The sequence below is a fragment of the Anoplopoma fimbria genome, chromosome 1 (genome assembly GCF_027596085.1).
Source record: "Anoplopoma fimbria isolate UVic2021 breed Golden Eagle Sablefish chromosome 1, Afim_UVic_2022, whole genome shotgun sequence".
In the NCBI taxonomy this organism is placed as follows: Eukaryota; Metazoa; Chordata; class Actinopteri; order Perciformes; family Anoplopomatidae; genus Anoplopoma; species Anoplopoma fimbria.
This window is the reverse complement of record NC_072449.1, coordinates 5,416,011-5,434,418: the sequence shown is the minus strand read 5'-3', so window position 1 is coordinate 5,434,418 and position 18,408 is coordinate 5,416,011. Positions and strand designations below refer to the sequence as shown.

Here is an 18,408-nt window from a genome sequence, read left to right as displayed (position 1 = left end):
TTGGTGTATTTATGACACAGATTACCTTAATGTTTTAAAAGTAAAGTGTGAGAAACATACATTTAAGCAAAAACTGTTACAATTTGCAGACTCCTTGAGAGAACACAACCGTCTGTCAAACTAATTAATTTCATTGTAATAAGCCCTGTAAAAAGACAACAAGATTGTTGTATTGTTTTCCTCTATTGTGTTTAAATAGTAAACAGAGACTATTTCATGGTATGTGAGCGTGTTATCTACACAGTACTGCACTTCACAATGTGCAGGAGGCAGCTAATATCAGGGGATGTTGTGTTTTTCTGTTTGGCACTTTTGATATTGAAGGTTTTTTAAAACTATATATGCCCGAAACAATTAATGAGGTGGAATATATTTTCTGGCAAGTGAAGAGTCAGTATGTTGCTATAATGTAACGCTGCTGGCCTCGTCCACAGCAGAACATTATTTTGCTCCTGTGCCGGTATTCCTGTCTGTTTCTCCAAACTGAGGGTGTGCAGACCGCATTCTACTGGTAATATACTTACTATGGATAAGCACCTCATACAACCCCACTTTAAGTAAACCGAACTATCCCTTTAACCTTTATTACAGAGCCAATGCCATTGGTTTGCTGGACCAAGGATGGAAGGGGCTGGTGTTGTGCCTAAGCTCAAACTTCTCAGCGAGTCAGGGTTAAAGTTTGAGGAGACAGAGTTCAGAAAAGACCCAAGAGTTTGTACAGTGTACAGCGACGGTCGTGTGGAGGAAATCCAAGACTTTGTAGCAGAGGGAGGAGGTCTGCTGATTGGTGGAGACATATGGCAGCAGGCACACAAACACAGCACATTACTCAGGTACAGTACCAGTCAAAAGTTTGGACACACCTTCTCATTCAATGGTTTTTCTTCATTTTTTAATTTTTTTTTTCTACATTGTAGATTAATATTGAAGACATCCAAACTATGAAGGAACACATATGGAATTATGTGGTAAACAAACAAATGCTCAACAAACCAGAATATGTTTTATATTTTAGATTCTTCAAAGTAGTTGAATGAGAAGGTGTGTCCAAACTTTTGACTGGTACTGTACATATTTATGCAAGTTGTATTCCGATTTTAACCTACTGGCAAGTGTAACGGCATAATGCTAGAGGACGACAGTTGTTTGCTTTGACACCAATCAGGCACAAGCATGCAAATACATGAAAACGTCCACAGCGCTAAATAAGAAACACATTGGTAGTGTGATAGTACAAGATATTACAGGAAGAGGGATAGAGGTGGGGTTTAAATATAGAAGGTTACAAAAAGACAAATATTCTAGTAAAGGTGAATAGGTGGAGGTCGGGGGGATGTTTCAAGGTGGTGGATCTGCAGCAGAAACACAAGAAATGTAATAATCAACTGCAGTTAGATAGAGTTATATTGCACATTTAAAAAAAACAAAAAATGAATGCATGTCTGTTATTGACTAATCCAGCAAATGAAATATTTTCTAGAACTTCTTCACAATGACGCAAAAATCATATCAAATTCAAGTATTGCGAGGCCTTTAAAGTAGTCCTGTTTATTAGTTTGCAATAGCGTCTTTAATTGTCGAATACAACAGTAAGAGACATAAGAGACAGTATAAGAGATTTTGTGTCCTTTCCTACTAACATGTCTGAAACACCCCTTTTGATGGATGTCTATTGAACATTTGAACATTTTATTGAACATTTTCCCTCTGATCCCCATTATGTGTTTTTTTTAAATCTTGTAGTAATAAGCTTGAGATCATTAAGTATTTAATGGACGCTGATTAAGTAATAATTTCAATGCAAAAATATTAATTTCATCATCACAAGTTAATAAAATAAGATAAGATAAAATAATCCTTTATTAGTCCCGCAGCGGGGAAATTTGCAAGATTACAGCAGCAGAGAGGATAATGCAAACAAGAGACATAAGTAAAAAAACAAGATCAAAACAAATATTTTAAATAAGTAATAAAACAGTAAAGAATAATAAATCAGTTAAAAAAAATAGCAGATTTATGGACATTTTCATTGCCATGTTGTTGCCAAGGCAACTGCTTTAGTCCTTGTTTTGATCCCTCAGATACATTGCAACAGGAATTACAAAGTGGCCCATTTTCAATATTAATGTTGTCAAATTAACAAAGTTCTATCGGACTGTTTCTCTTAAAGGTTGATCTGAAGCTGTGCACTTGTTTTATTTGATAGTGAAGAATGAATCCGTGCGGTTCTGTCGAGGATTCATGCCACAACACACAAGTTAATTGTATACAGCAAGATGTTAATCCTGAACTCAGCTTACATATTTGTTTTTAATTCCCCCACATTAAATTGTGTTATAACACGTCTGTATACAATCCAATGAGGTGCAGGAGTGGGTTGTATGATGATATGTATCAAGTTGGGGAGGGAGCTCCTTTCAGGTAGACAAGTGAGGTGGTCTGAGTGGAATGTAAGATACATTTCACTCTTTTGCATGTTTGAATAGAGATAACTTGACAATATAAACATGTACATTTATTTTAACCTTTTAAGAAGCATATTTGATAGGTGTTTGAGAATAAAGAAATGGTTCTTTCATTGTTACCTGCAGGCAAGCTGCTTTTAAGAGTAGTGTTCTGCTCAAATGATGGGCTTGTAATGGCATGTTCAGTAAAATTCAGGTCTTGGTTAAAGTTTTTTTATGATGCTATCCACTAAAGTTCACTGGCAATGGACAAAGGGGGATTATATTGGCAAAATCTGCATGATATAATGACTAAACCTGTGCTTGTTGCACAATACAAATGTTCTGAGTTTAATTGATAATGCTGAATTTATCCCTGCTGCCAACAATTTATGCAACATTGCAGAATCTGATTGCATGCAGTAACATGTTAGCCCTTTACTTTTTTCTCAGGTGAATAAGTTTGTGAATAAAGTTCCCCCCCATCCCGACATATTTTTTTTAAAAACTATATATAGCAAGGTGCAGGAGTGGGTTTGCTGTAACAAGCTGGACAGCGTTTGAATCATCTCTTCATCTTTGAACCACTGGTATGTTGGCATTTCAAAGTTATAACTTTATTGTATTTGTGTAATACGTATTGTGTAAAGTTTGGTTCATACTCTTTCTTTTCCCACAGGAAAGCCTGACAAACCACCAACACAAATTACATCTGACTCAACACTATTCTTCTGCCATCCTGCCATCCACCCTCTCCATCCAACCTTCAGCGCATCGATCCTTCCCACCATGTCCGACCAACGCACTCAGGCCTACAAGTCCCTGATGAGAGGTTTGAGGGAGCTGGACCTCCATGGCCCCCGTGTTCCCAGTGACCTGTTGCTGATTGGAGACCATGCCTTTCCTTTAGCAATGAACAGCCAAGGCCAGGTCCTGATGGCAGCCTCTCTGTACGGCCGTGGGAGGATCGTGGTCCTGGGTCACGAGGGATACCTGACGGCCTTTCCTGCTCTGGTAGAAAACGCTCTGACCTGGCTGAGAGGAGATGGATCCCACAACCTGTCTGTAGGGGTCCACAAAAACATCAAGGGAGTCGCTGATAACCTCAGCAAGTCCAGCTTCCAAGTCTCAGTTGTTGGGGCCTTTACTGATAATCGGGAGGTTGGTGTGTACGTGACGGACGCCTACTGCGTTGGTGGAAACGTGAAGGACCTGGTGGCTTTTCTGAAAGCTGGAGGAGGAGTGCTGATAGCAGGGCAGGCATGGAACTGGGCTCACAATAACCCTAAGGAGAACCCAATTCTACACTTTCCAGGGAATAAAGTGTCTGCTGTGGCTGGGATCTACTTTACTAAGCACAATGGGAAGGTAGAGATCCTGGATGTCAGCCCAGAGATCCCATCCTCATGGATGGCTTTACGGTAAGTGTATACTCCTCTTCTATTTCAAATGTGTGACTTTTCTTTTAATCTAAAATCTGCTTCATGTGTGGCCCTCATCACTGATACAAATCTATATACAGCTCGATCACTGAAGCAATTTACTTCAACGTTCACTTGTCTTTTAATACATTGCATTGTTTTGTCTTCTGAGCGTGTTGTAATATTCCAACCCCTAATCCAATGCAGGAGCATAATACGACACATTTAATTTATTATACATAACTTTTGCGTGTTTACTTACTTACTTAAAGAGCATATTGTGAGATTTTCTTCAATGAAACTCTGCTTGAGATGGCAAACAAATCTAGATAATCTCTCTGACGTTCATTTCTTTAATGAGACTAAATGAGACTGTAAAAATTAAATGTATTATTACTGAAAAATGAATGTAGGAATACTGGTGCATGAGGATTATGGAGGTCCGCTAAATTTGGTGATTCTTCTCACCCTCTGTGTCTCACTCTCCCTCCTCTCTCCTCTAATACAGTGTTGGTACGGATTTTACAGATGACCTAGAGTTCTTACTCCAGGGTATTTCAGAGTTTGACCTCGGGGGTCTTTTAGCTTCTGAGGCTCTGGTCCACGGCCCGCTAGCGTTCCCCATTGGTTCCAACGAGGATAAACAGGCATTCCTGGCAGGAGCCTACTACGGGAAGGGACGAGTCATTGTGATCTCACATGAATCTCCTCTGAAATCAAAGGTTCAGCCTGAGTCAATGAATGTTCAATGAATTTCTTTAAATGAATAGAAATCGGTTAAATTGAGCACGTAATAAAAACTCTGTCTAACTCTCATCATTACAGAAACTGGCTCCATTTTGGAAAAATGCCATTGGTTGGCTGGACCAAGGCCGGAAGGGGTCCGTCGGTGTTATGCCAAACCTCAAACTTCTCAAGGAGTCAGAGATAAAGTATGAGGAGACGAAATTAAGGAAAGACCTGAGTGTATTTGTTAGTACACTGTACAGCGACGATGGTGCGGAGGAAATCCAAAACTTTGTGGCAGAGGGAGGAGGTCTGCTGATTGGTGGGCACTCGTGGCACTGGGCCCAAACTCACCGTGGGCAAAACCCAATGACAGATTACCCAGGTATGATAATGCACCACAAGAGTTCTAATTCTATGGTTCTTGTTTCAACACCTGATGGTATATCACTATATGTATGATTGCTGAGCATATCCATGTAATGTTATACTAGACTTTGACACTGGATTTTTCCACAGCGCTAAATACTTTTACTCAGTGTCAAAGTAGAGCAGAAAGTACAGTGGTGGGGTTCAAAGTGGAGGATGGTGGATCTGCATCAGAAGCACAAAGACTGTAATTGTCACGTCAACTGCAGCCAGTGAGAAAGTCAGTCAGGCGTCGGAGAACACTGATGACACCGTGAGGGCAATTTGGGAACGGCAGAACAAGCAAGGAAGCAAACAAACACATAAACACATAGATTAGATGAGACTAAAGAAACAAGAACAAAGACCAAAGAGTGGTCCAGACACTGAGACTTGAACCGAGACCCAAGTCGGACTGGTTTCAAATATATGCTCAGTTAAATTGTGCTGGGAAGGGTTTCGTTTCACTGCCACCGATCTTGCATCTGTGTGTCAATCGGTCCAATATCTGATTTGATAAGAACGGATATTAACAATTACTTTTAGGAATTTTGATTCACAGATATTAAATTGGTAAGAAATATAACTCGTAGTTTTCCACGGGGTCAATTTCGGCTTGCATTCAACATTTTGGACCCATGAAGATCTCTGATGTTGGACACCTCAACTCTCACCATTAACCCTAAAGTGATTATTGTGGTTCCTCATCAACAGGCTGCTGCTTCATACTGTTCATCTAAAACACCTGCATAAACCTAAATCTAAAAAAAGAGCACAGACATAAGAGCACATAGACACGACTTAAACAGGTCTTATCATGCTATTTTCCGGGTGCATATTTTTATCTCTAGTTACAGTTACAACATGTTTACATGCGTTAATGCTCATAATCCTCCTTGTTTTTCTCATCCTGGCTGTCCTGCAGCACCTCTTCTCACCCTCTCTCTGAAATGCTCCGTTGTAGCGCTTGCTCCTCCCTCCAGAGAGCAAAGTCTGCTCTGATTGGTCAACTAGCCCGCTCTGTTGTGATTGGTCAACGTTTCACATTTAAAAAAACTCTTCCTCCAGAGCTCCAGTTCCGTCTCTCTCTTTTGTTGTTTGAGTGCCAAACTAGCCGGAAGAAGTTTTAAGTTACTTCCGTAACGTTATGACCTCATAAAGTTACTGAAGTGAAGGGGAGAAGTCAATGGAGCCGTTTCAGGAGCTCAGGAGCTTCTGAGGGGGAGGGTAACTCCTTTTAGTCGTGGACTTCAGGTTTTACACTCTACAGACGTTTTACATGTAAAAAAAATATATAACAAACTAAAGAAGAGGGAAAAAGTGGAAAAGCATAATAGGGCCACTTTAAGGTATTTAAAATTTTTTAATGTTAATACCAGAGTTCAGTTGATCCGATCCAGTAGATCAGTTGATATTTGTTTTAACTGTGTTTCAGGAAACAAGATCCTGAACAAAATGGGTTTGAGCATGTTGCCGGCAACCATTAGTGAAGGCCTCTACAAGGCCCCTGTGCCTAACCAGGTCAACAAAGACACCAACCACTTCCAGTCTGTCCTTCGTCTCTTTGCCGGTCATGTTTTCCAGGGTAAAGAACTTACCGAGGATCAGGTTGAACACCTTAAGGAACTGAGCCTGGATTGCGCCAACTACTTGAAGACGAAGGCTTATGACAGCTACTCCTACACACAGATGCTGTCCATCCTCACTGACATAGTGAAGTCCGCAGGCATGCCACAGGTGGGTCATACATGACTTTATAGTCTACGATTGAATATATGAAGTGTCAAGAATTTAGTCTCTTTTCTGGTAGGGCTGATATTCAGAGAGAGTTAAACATATATTACATAAAAATGTAGAGAGCCGGATCCTGCACCTTAAAACATACTGTACTTTTTCACATTCAAAATTAATCATTTTTGCAATTTTTATTGTCATCATTAAGCGAGGCCCATCATTTAAGGTTATTCATATTCTCTTTACTTCAAGGTGAGTGAGAGGAACCCTGTGAAGAGTCCCAAAGACCACCTACTCCTCAGTGTAGGGTCAACGTTATACAGTGTGTCCCCAGATCGTGATGCCCTCCTGCCCTACCTCATCAAGGATAAACCTTCGATGCCAACAGTGGAAAACCAAAGGATCAATATTAATGTTAACACAGCAGGTCAGACCACACTGTTAAATGATTATGCATGCAGACCTGTAATTTGTCTCTGTACAAGTTAAATGTTGCAGTAGTCTGTGTGGTGTTACATTGCAATAACATTAACTTACATGCACCTATATGCTCTTCATGTGCTTTAGAAGAGGAGGAGTGGATCAGTACAGGCCTGTACCTCTCTCCTGGTATGAGGACCGAGATCATCATGCCAGCAAACATGGTCAACAAGAGCTGGAGGGTAACACAAAATAAAATATAACTGAATACACTTTGTTTTTATTAATGTTCTGTTAATTTAGCCCATCAAGTCAGGTTTAATCTGTCAATAAAGCCCCAAATCACAAATGTTCCAAAAAAACACAATATTTAAAATGAACTTCCAAAAAATGCAAATTCATGCAGTTTTTTATATCAAACTCACATGCATCTACTGCAATTCAAAGCAGTAACACATATCCCATGTCGCCCTCAGATCCAGATCAGTTCTCAGTCAGACTACCTGACAAATAAACAGTTGAATAGAGCAGCGTCTGTTTGCGAGCATTTTCCTGTAACCTCAGGGAAGATAAAGGTGTGGAACCTGTGGGGGGACTCATCTACCTGGTGGCACCGCCCAACACAAAGGTGGCGGGGGCGGAGGTCATTGTGCAGAGGGCTGTAACTGCTCCTTATTACAAGTCTGGTGAGTTTGTGTCACTGCTTGTTCAGGACTGTGAGGAGAATGTAATGCACATCATGCAGCAGTATGAACATATTTGCTCCCTGGAAAAAAAGTCTACTTGTTTATTCAATATCCTGTTAGGGGCCCAGAGAGCCCTTGTTCATTTGATTTGATTTGTTGTTTGATTTCACTCTTAAAACCCACTCTTGGTATGTTTCAGGTGTCACCACAGCAGCTGATTGGTTGTCGCTGCGTAAAGCTCCCTCCCCCTGGGCAGAGTTGGAGTTTGACAACATCATCCTCACCGTACCTTCAGACCTTGTTCGAGACCTGGAGAGCCTTGATAAGGTGGAAGCACTTTGGAACAACATCATGAAGAGCATCGCTGATCTGGCTGTCATACCACACAAATTTCCCCGCAAAGAACGCATGGTAGCAGACGTGCAGATTTCTCATGGTAAGTAATAATAACAACTTTATTCATATAAAAATAATAAAAGTGTGTTTTGCTGTCACATTCTCACATATTCAATCAAACGATGTTTTCGCTGCATGTTCTGTAAGGGAAGAACAGTGTTTCTTATTTAAATTTAAATCTTCAAAATCAATCCAGTCTTGGGCCCAAGATCTACAGTGGCCGAGTAGTGTCGTACGAAAGTAAGGGCCACAACGCAAATACAAAACTCACAACTTAGCGACAACAGATGTTGACAATGAAACCAGCTGACTATTACTGCCGAACGGACTATTATTCGTCTTGTTTCTTGACTAGCCAGGCCTGCACAGAATCATTGATTATTGCAGAATACATAATAGTTAGATTTGTTTAGTCCGAGGACTTGATCAGTTAGAGCCAGTTTTTAGTCAGTTTTCATGACGTCACCCATTTGTTGTTGACTGCCATTATGATGATTTGGCCTTCGCCATCTTGACTTCTTGAAACCGGTGAACGCAAGTTACCATATTTGGACACGGAGGAGTGACCTGGAAACACTGCATAGGCTCTGGTAGTGGCAGTGACCTGTCAATCACAGAAAGCCCGCCAAAAGCATACTCCGCTTTATAGTAATTTGCTAAATGAACATGATACTGTATTGAAGAACACCTGAAACTCGCGATTCAGATCATAAACTCATGTTTACAATGTTTACTGAGGTAATAAATCCTTTGTTTTGCAACCAGAGGAGTCGCGCCCTGCTGGTCAGTAGAGAGAATGCAAGTTTTAAGACACATTGGATACACTCAAGAGAACCGGAGATTGTCGCTTGTCTCCATATGTGTCCGACTCCATTTTCCCAGCCCAAAATAAATCAAAAGTAGCCGAAGACACCTCTGTAAATGTGCATTGCTATTGAAATATCAAACACACGCTAACGTCTCTCCGTCCAGGCTGGATGCATGCAGGCTATCCTGTGATGATACACTTACCTTCAGCACCTGAGCTTCTCAAACCAGACGATGCAAGAACCAAGGGCCTGTGGGGACAAATCCACGAACTGGGACACAACCAACAGAGAAGCTGCTGGGAGTTCCCACCAACACCACTGAGTGCACGTGCAACCTGTGGTCAGTGTATGTGCACGAAGAGTTGCTGGGGCTGAGCAAGGAAAAGGTGGAGTGAATGACTTTTATCTTGGATAACAATAATAAAATCAGTATTGTTATTTACCCTGTGTTCACATCATAATATCATGATTCCTCCAATGCAGGCTCATCCAGATATGACCTTGACAAAGCGGAAGAACCGTAATGACAAGTATGTTAAAGGGGGCAAGAAGCTCAGCGACTGGACCCTATGGACGGCCCTGGAGACATACATGCAGGTGAAATGGAGTTACTGTATTTTAAATTCTCACACGGGAGTCACCATTTATCCAGCATCGAAAAACCCAGACAATGAAAATATGCTTTAAGTCTATAGTCCCGCTGCCGCCCCTATTAGGCTGTAGATGGAATAGAAAATGTTACTTTATGCTGAGTAACGGAGACACAATTTGGCTATTTCCGAAACAAGGCAAAAAAGTTTGGTCGTTGTTATTTCTATGGGTGAATTTCTTTGAGTTTAAGGATAACATTTGACTAGTTTGCATGTTCATGTTAGAATGCTTAAAGTACAGCTCAGGTCATATGGGAGTGACCATACAGTCTCCAACTTGTAAACACTTTTCATGTCAACATTAAGAATTTAATTATAACTGGTAAACTGATTTAACCAACTTGATGATTCTGTAGTGTGTTTTATCAAACTACGTTAAAATTAAAATATTGCTCACGTTAAAACTTATGGGGCACCACCTCTGAATAGAGTAAAATAATAAAAATAAAGTAAATAATTTGGCAACAGATTATCCAGTCTCAATATCTCAGGCGTAAGTCCTGATTTCATTGACCTTATAAGTACCACTTTGAAATAATATGACATTATTTCTAATATAATTAAGTGAATGGACAACAAAATTAATAAATAAACAAGAATACAAATGATGAATGAGTTGATTCCAAATAACACAGGCAGATGATTCAAATAGTGAAGGAAAGAGGTTTTCTTATAACCCTATTTCTACTCTATCAATCTAAATTAGTATCATTCAGAGCCTTTACCTGACACCAACCCTGGATCATATCAAGAAGATTTCAGTTTTGCTTTGAGCAGCGGTGTCCAGATGCCTTTTGTGGAGTTCAGCCAGCTGTTTCTGCGGTCCTCTGAGTCGGCTCGCATCCCTCCAAACGAAAGTCGTTCTTGTCGATGAAGACGAGAACATTTTAAACAAATAAACCACATACTTTTCTTCACAATGAGATTAATAAACCTTACACACGTATGATTACAGAAATGGAATTTCAGTTACATAAACTTAATACACAGGATTTAACAAAGATTATGTGGATCAGAAATGTGCGTTGTGGGACTTACTAGCGTGTAAACATCTTATAACTATCGTTAATATGTACTGTCGCCTTAACTGCGTCACAGCATCTCGTCACTTTGACACATATATATGATATCACCAATTGACCACTGGATGGCAGTATGGTCACATGATGAGTCTGGTTTGAGAAACATGAAATGGTTTTCACTCTTTTTTTCCACTCCATAAAGACGGGAGAAAGACCTATCTACCTGAAATCAATTGTGAAATAACTTGATTGGGGTTATTGAATACTCTAAAGACTTATACAGTGTTATACGGAGCTACAGAAAATAATTGTGAAACTCTCAGTTGGTTCCTGTTCTCTCGACCCAAGTATTTATGCCGTGACCTGTGAAAGCCAGATGGCCAGGATGTTTCTGGGTCAGAACAAAATTCTGCAGTGTTAGAACAACAAAGGTCCATCCATTTCGCTATAATTCATGAAGTGAAAATGCCTTTGGTGCTGCAGGTGGAGCTGTTTTTTTTTTATATAAGACTTCTGTGATGGATTTTCCATAATGAACACCACATTACAGCATAAAGTAGTTCAGGTGTAACCTGGTAGTAATACGGCTGACCTTTGAACTTCTCTGTCAAAGAGTTGTACAACTCCCATCTCCAGATGAATTGTTCTTTCTACAGTTACATTTTTGGTGGATAGAGTGGTGCGCTTTGAAATACATAATTATAATTTAGTTATTATTCACAAAAAGTTAAAACTCATCCTCTGTGGTTCATTAATGTCTTAACCGAATTTCATCTCCATCCAATAAATGTTTAGATATTTCACTCTGAACTGTAGTGATGGATTGATGGACTGAGTGACATTAAAGCCACATTGTCGTGCGGCTAAAATAGCCTCTTAGGACTTCATTACAGTTCATTTGTGAACTCACTCATACACTTTAATTCCCCCACCAACCCGCTGTGTTTAAAATTTTCCCTCAACCTCTGTTTCCTTCCATTCAGCTCCAGGAGAAGTTTGGCTGGGACGCCTTTAAGAAGGTGTTTGCTGCGTACCACGAGATAAGGAACTATCCCAGTGACAACCCTGGAAAGATGAACCTGTACGCTGTGACTTTCTCCCAGACTGTGGGGATGAACCTGTCTGCGTTCTTTAAGTCCTGGGGCTGGCCCATAGAAACAGCCACTGAGGAGAAACTCTCCAACCTGCCTTCCTGGAGAGACCACCCCATGGCCAAATATGATTAAACTTCACACTGCAGCTTTTTAAAATTGCAGAGAGGTCGGTGGTGGTTTATAATAAGGAAAACATTTGTATAACAGGGCTTATTTTTTACATTTTTAAAGTGGGGATTTGTTTCAAAGAATATTAATACTCTTTATAACTACTAAAAATGTTTACATTACAGTTCTAGGTCTGTTTATGAAAGCTTTAAAAATTATTAAAAAGTACATTTGCAGTTTAAATCAATATAATACTGCTGGTTGGGCAGGAATAATCACTCAGTAGAGCCAAGCTGGTGGATGATCAATATCTGTGGGTTCATCAATACGATTGACTCCTTTCCTATTCCACACAGTCATTTCACCCATTTGTAATACATGCATGTTGATTATAGCAGTTTTAAATGTTTTTCAGAAACCATAATAACATAGGGAGAGGCATAAGTAAAAGACATATTCTAACAGAAAAGTGAATCTTCTTTCAGAGTCGTATTACTTCTAATAGTTTTTATAGATATTTGGGTGTTTCTTTTGTGAATCAGTAAGTTGGCTCTTTCATTGATTATTTTCTCTTAAGCTGTTTTAAGTTACACTATATACTCATACATCAATTCCTATCATTGCTTATTGGATGGTTTTTTTTTTATACATTAACCCTGATGTAGTGGATGGTGGTTCATCTTTTTCATAAGACATGAAATTAATTAATTTAATCACACAATATATTACCGTAAATGACAGTTTGTGATTCAGGCTGTGTTCATAAGAATGACACTAGCCATGTTTTTCAGTTCTGTCTTTTGATATTTGCCTTTGCTGTCACATAAAAAAGACACAAATAAACAGTCATTTTACCCCATTTATATGTTTTCATTTATTTATATTATTTCACCATTTCAACAAATGAGTGAAACTCAACCTTTAAATTTATTTTGTCGTCCCTTTTTTTTTATCTCTTTCGCCTTGCAGTTGTTGTAAAACAGCTCCCCTACTGGCTGATTGGAGAACTGCTGGAGGAATTCTCCCAGTTTCTCCAGTGAGAGCTTCTTCACCAGGTTGTCCTCCGTGTTCCTCGCGGTGGCAGCGCCGCTCTCAACGGGTCGACCATTGTTGTCCACACAGCAGTAGGCGTTCCAAATGTAGTCCGGGATGTTGACACGCTTCACGTTGTTTTTCACGATCCAGTTGTCTTTGGAGGGAACGGGGCCGACCAGCACGAAGCAGTTGTGAGATTAGAAAAGTTTGGTGAGCTGGGACTCGTGGATCCTCCAGGCGTTCTGGTTCAGCTTGGGGTTCTGAGGGACCACGTTGGTCAAGGTGAAGGTGACATTGCGGCTAGGGACTGTAAGAGAGAGGAATGGAGGATTACAGGAAGTTATGCAAGAAATAAAGTTAGTTTGTCGTTAGCTTTTAGTAGCTTAATCATTCTGATTCCACCAGGATTAAAATTTCACACAAATTATTCTTTAAACTTGTTGAGTTATAAACTGGAGGCACAATTAGTGAAGAAGGTCAAAATCCAAGGCTACAGCGGCTGCAGTCTAGAAGATGAATGTTGTTTGTTCCTATTCTAATATTAATCAGATATCTGCTAATATTTGAACCATATTGATTCTTATAGTAGTTGTAATAACAATGTCCACAAAACAAATAATAAAAAACAATAGGGGATTACATTAAATACACAAAAAAAAATGAAATACAAACATATTTTCATGGGAAATCTTGTGATAACAAGCCTGAGATCATAAAATATTCAGACGATGCAGATGAAGGAATCATTTCATGATCACAAGTGTTTAAAAAATGAGAAATAATTATAAGCATTCTCTTTTTCTAAATGTAAAACATCTGAATATAATTATAAGACAGTAGTATTTGCACATATCATCTATTGTTAGCTGTTCCTATGATTTAGTACTGAGATAAGATTCCAGATATTTCTCTGGCTGCAGCCTTCCATCGCTACCTTGTGGTTGCTATGACAACAGACGCCAGGGACACCGACTTACAAAACCAAAGAAACCAGAAAGTAATTCAACTTTCTGTGATTCAGAGTAACTGTTTGAGGCAAAGTTTAGCTAAAGATATTGTTTGGATACATAAGGCTTTTTTCTTGATTCTGTTGTATCGCAGTAAAATAGTCTTAAATGCAAACATATACATCTGTGAAATCTGAGTAAAAGCAACATTCATTATTCTGTGTCCTCATTATCTCCCAATAACAAGTTAGTTTACTTCTACAGTGAAGGTTATCAACTGCAGATAGAGCCATGCTGCCAAAAACCCCGTATAGTTTTGACTAGTCTGGTCTGGATTATAATATATAATATATAAATATGTTATGTAGGCATCGTACATTTTCTCTCTTAATAAATCTTAAACAACGAAATAAGTTAAAGTTACCACCAGGCACTTTCATTTTGTGTTGATTTTGGCGGTCCCTGTGGACAAAAGTGGTAGTGTGTTTCCGAGCACTAGATTCCCTTTAGGAAACCTCTCATTTTACTGCAGCAGGGTCTGACAGTCTTTCCCCCTCAGTCTGGTTCTGGTTCTCTCGAGACTCCCTTTTCTCCAGCGGGTCCAGCAATACAGCCTGGGACTCCAGCGGTGTGGTGTTGGAGCCCAGCAGAAGCGTCTCCCCTTCTAGCCGGAGGGTAGCGATAACCAGAAAAATAATGTGCCTAATTCGTAGACATCCCACCAAATAATTTAGTTTCTCACGTTATCATGAAAGAGGAAGTATAAAGAGGTGTTCATCCAGGAAACTGCTGTTTGTTCTCCATGTTTTACAAGATCACAATTTATTCCTCACCTAACTAGCATACTTTAGTAACTCACTTTCGTAGTTATTTCAACCCAAAATATTATCTTTTTTCTAAAACTAACCAAATAGTTTTTTTGCGTAAACCAAACTGTTGATTCCTGTGAAGAGGTGACATTTATTCTGAAAGGACTGTATGCACGTAACGAATGGAAATCATTGTAACATATCATACCGATCATTGTAGAAGGATTCACTGACTTAACTGAGACTGTTTCATAACCAGCTCCTCACACTAACAAAAGTAATAATCCAACAGAGGTTTCCAATACAGTACATCAGGGGTGCAATGTTGAACTCAGTAGACATCTTTGCCCCCTAAAATCCCCCACGATCAGCCTCCATTACCTGCGTGGTGTCCGTTGGGGTTGAGGTGACCTCGGTTGAAGCCGGAGTGAGTGTAATCCTCATTCAGAGCCTGTGGGGAAGGACTACCCTTGGTAGACCCCAGGGTAGTCCTTCCCCAGCCAGTAACCCTGCTTCATCTTTGCTTTCCAGGACTTGTTCACCAGCTGTAAGGCAAAATAATTCAGATTCAAACAAACATTTACAGACGTCACTTTAACTGTAAATTACTGGCAGCAATTTTATACAATGAACTGTATCTTGACTGTATCAAGAAAATATAGCAAATTACTGTAATTACAGTTATTTACAGTAATGATTAAAAATACAATATTTTACTTGCAGCAGTTATTGTAATCAAAATGTACAGTAATTTGTCAGCTTTAAGCAATAAATGATTGTGAAAAGAAGCACTAGACCGTTTGGATCATGGGATCATATGACTCGCTTTCACAGCAATATACGCATAATACAGTGGGTCACTGTTAGAATTTCACTGTCAATTTGTGTTACAATCACGTATGAACATATACAACACACACGAACCTGAGGCTCTACAAACCACTTCTTCTTCTTGTCCCTGCCGCCTCCGTCACTGTGCTGGAATTGATAGGCAGAGTAGACGGCGATGCGATGGTTTGTGTCATACAGGGTGGCGAAGTGGAACCTGGTGGAGCAAAGATTTAGTTTAATGATCCAGGGATCATGTTTCAATGGAAAAAAATGAGGTGAAAGAAACATTCTGTACTTTAAAACATCTACATCTAACTGAGTGCACCTGTGAAGTTCACATTATAGTGCTGCTTTTATACTTAAGTATAGAGGTCTAGTTTATTTCCCTACGTGTTGCTGAACTGCTGACAGATATGGGCAACACCGGGTGTAGAAGCCCCCAACTCTGGCACCTTCCCTTGATAGAAGTATTTCAAACATTCTGGCACATCCTGGGACAAAAAAATTACGAAAAAACACAGACTTCTAAGTGAGAAACCACTCAAATTAGATTTTTTTAAAAGTGTTTGAACTGGAATAAGGTCACAAACCTCAAAACGCTCCACAACTACTGCATGAACAGAGAAGAGGAGCGAGAGAAGAGCGCACAAAGTCACCAAGGTTTGCATCCTGGACAAAGCCTTTGGTATCAGGGATTCTTGACTGTCCTGTGTAGTTCTCTTCACTTTTCACCCTGTTCGTCCTCTGCTTTTATATGAACTCCTGCTAACACGTGGTACTTGTGTGGGTTGAACCAGAATTTGGTCAACACATAACACATTTTTTAACAGCACTCTATGTTCACTTCACATAGTTCCCATTTGTCTCTGAAATTATATTTTATGTATTTTAACATTTTTATGTCTATACATTTTATTAATCGATTTAATTATTCGTCATTTTAAATGTACAATGTTTTCCAGTCTTTATTCATCTGTTGAAATGTTTTGATTGCACTAGTAGTAAAAAAATTAAAGTAATTATAGTAGTTTTTATTTTATTTTTTTAAATGTGCAGCACTTAGAGCTACATGGTCTGTATGAAATGTTTTATATACAGTGAAGGAAATAATTATTTGATTATTGCCAATTTTGTAAGTTTGCCCACTGACAAAGAAATGAACGGTCTATAATTTTAATGGTAGGTTTATTTTAACAGTGAGAGACAGAATATAAATAAATGATTTTGGCGGTCCCTGTGGACAAAAGTGGTAGTGCTTCCGAGCACCAAATTCCCTTTGGAAAACCTCTAATTTTACTGCAGCAGGGTCTGACAGTCTGCCCCTCTCAGTCCTGGTTCTGGTTCTCCCGTGCATCCCTTTACTTAAGCAGGAAAATTAATTTAGTATGTTTTAACGTAATGATGGAGGAAGTATAAAGAGGTGTATAGGTCCAAAAAATGGCCATCTTTCATCCATGAAACTGCTGTTCGTTCTTAGCACACTTTAGTGACTCACTTTCGTAGTTATTTTAAAGAAAATTTCTTCTTTGGACCATTGTAGAGAGTTATCGTTACCCGGTCCTGGTCTGAGGATAGGTGCTCCGGCACAGAAAACGTCAAATCCTGCGGCCCCACTGCTCCCTAGAACAGGGGTCTTTGCCTCGGGGTGCAGTGGCTGTATCTTTGTTTGAAACCGTTTAGGTTTGAGAGGACAGGCACTGGGAAATGGCTGGAGAGGATCCCAGGCTCAGGATTGAAGGGTCAGAGGGGGAATCGAGGGGGGAGAGATCTCCCAGTAAGTCGGTGATGTCGAATGGGGAATGGATGTTGAGTTCATCGGCGAGTGAGAGGAGAGGAGAGTGAGAGTGGGGTATTTCTATCGGTAAGAGTTTCTTTTATTTGTTCTCGGCTGCTCATGACTTCCTCCTTTGGTAAATTGGGCCCCCTGTGCTTTCTTGTGACCGGATGGTACCCGTATCTCTTCAATGTCTTTATATGGGGTTCTGCTCAGAGCGCGGAGGTTATCGGGGGCTTTTGATCAGACCGTGTTCCTGTTTTTTCTTCTGCAAGGTCTTGTTTCCCCTTTCTTGTAATCTTCTGAAACAGAGCCCAGAATAGCAGTTTCATCACCACAACTACCCCTATTAATGTTGCAAGGGCCATAGCGAGTTTAATCATGACATCAATTATCAACTGTGCTATTGGGATTAGCATTCCTCCTATTGCTGCTGTCACTGTTTTGGTTATCACCTGTGTTCCGATTTTGAGGCCTTCGCCTGCTGCTATAAACAACTCTCGTACTAGGTCCCAATCAGTTATCTCTTTTCCTTTTCTGAAGTAAGCAGGAGAGCAGTATCCCTCTCCTTTCCTTAGCTCTTGTCTGGGATCCCAGATCATCTGTTTTTCTAGGGAATCATCGGTCAGGGGGGTTGAAGGGTAACCTTTTATCAGCTTTTGACATAGGTTCGTATTTAGATATGCGTATCTGGCTATTGCTAAATTTCTTAATAAGTTTTAAATACAGTAGTCCCTTTGTCCAATCTCTTCTGGGTGACCCCCAGAAGAGAGAGGAGAAGGTATTTAACGATTGTGCCCTCCTTGGTTCATCGTCCTGAAGCTGAAAAGGAAAGGGGATTGAATACCAGGTTTGTTATACAGTAGGTCTGATTTGAGAAGGATGAGCGGGACCTAGTTTGGCTAAGATGACCTTGTTGCCCTCTATGTTAATAATGGTGTCAAAACCTTCATGAGAATGAGGCATTGCACGTTTTGCTTTTAAACCTCTATCAACTGAAACCCTGTCTCCTATTTTGAAAGGACTTTCACCCTTTTCTTTAGTAGGGTCAGTTCTAGGTAGTTTTGGTAGGCATAGGTATTCATTCAGCTGTT

General features: G+C 39.9%; 1 protein-coding gene and 1 pseudogene across 1 annotated transcript; one reads left to right on the top strand and one right to left on the bottom strand.

The window, feature by feature from the left end:
• The first annotated feature begins 621 nt into the window (after positions 1–621).
• LOC129091721 (TRPM8 channel-associated factor homolog) lies at positions 622–11,947 on the top strand. Its single transcript, XM_054599421.1, is given in 14 exon segments — positions 622–775; positions 3,124–3,865; positions 4,374–4,587; positions 4,691–4,976; positions 6,435–6,736; positions 6,986–7,160; positions 7,301–7,395; positions 7,630–7,741; positions 7,744–7,839; positions 8,039–8,275; positions 9,208–9,351; positions 9,354–9,430; positions 9,528–9,641; positions 11,700–11,947. Coding segments are annotated over 14 exon segments (2,991 nt in total). The 3' UTR covers positions 11,943–11,947.
• An 878-nt stretch (positions 11,948–12,825) lies between these two features.
• On the bottom strand, positions 12,826–16,244 carry LOC129103086 (endonuclease domain-containing 1 protein-like; annotated as a pseudogene).
• Positions 16,245–18,408: the final 2,164 nt, after the last annotated feature.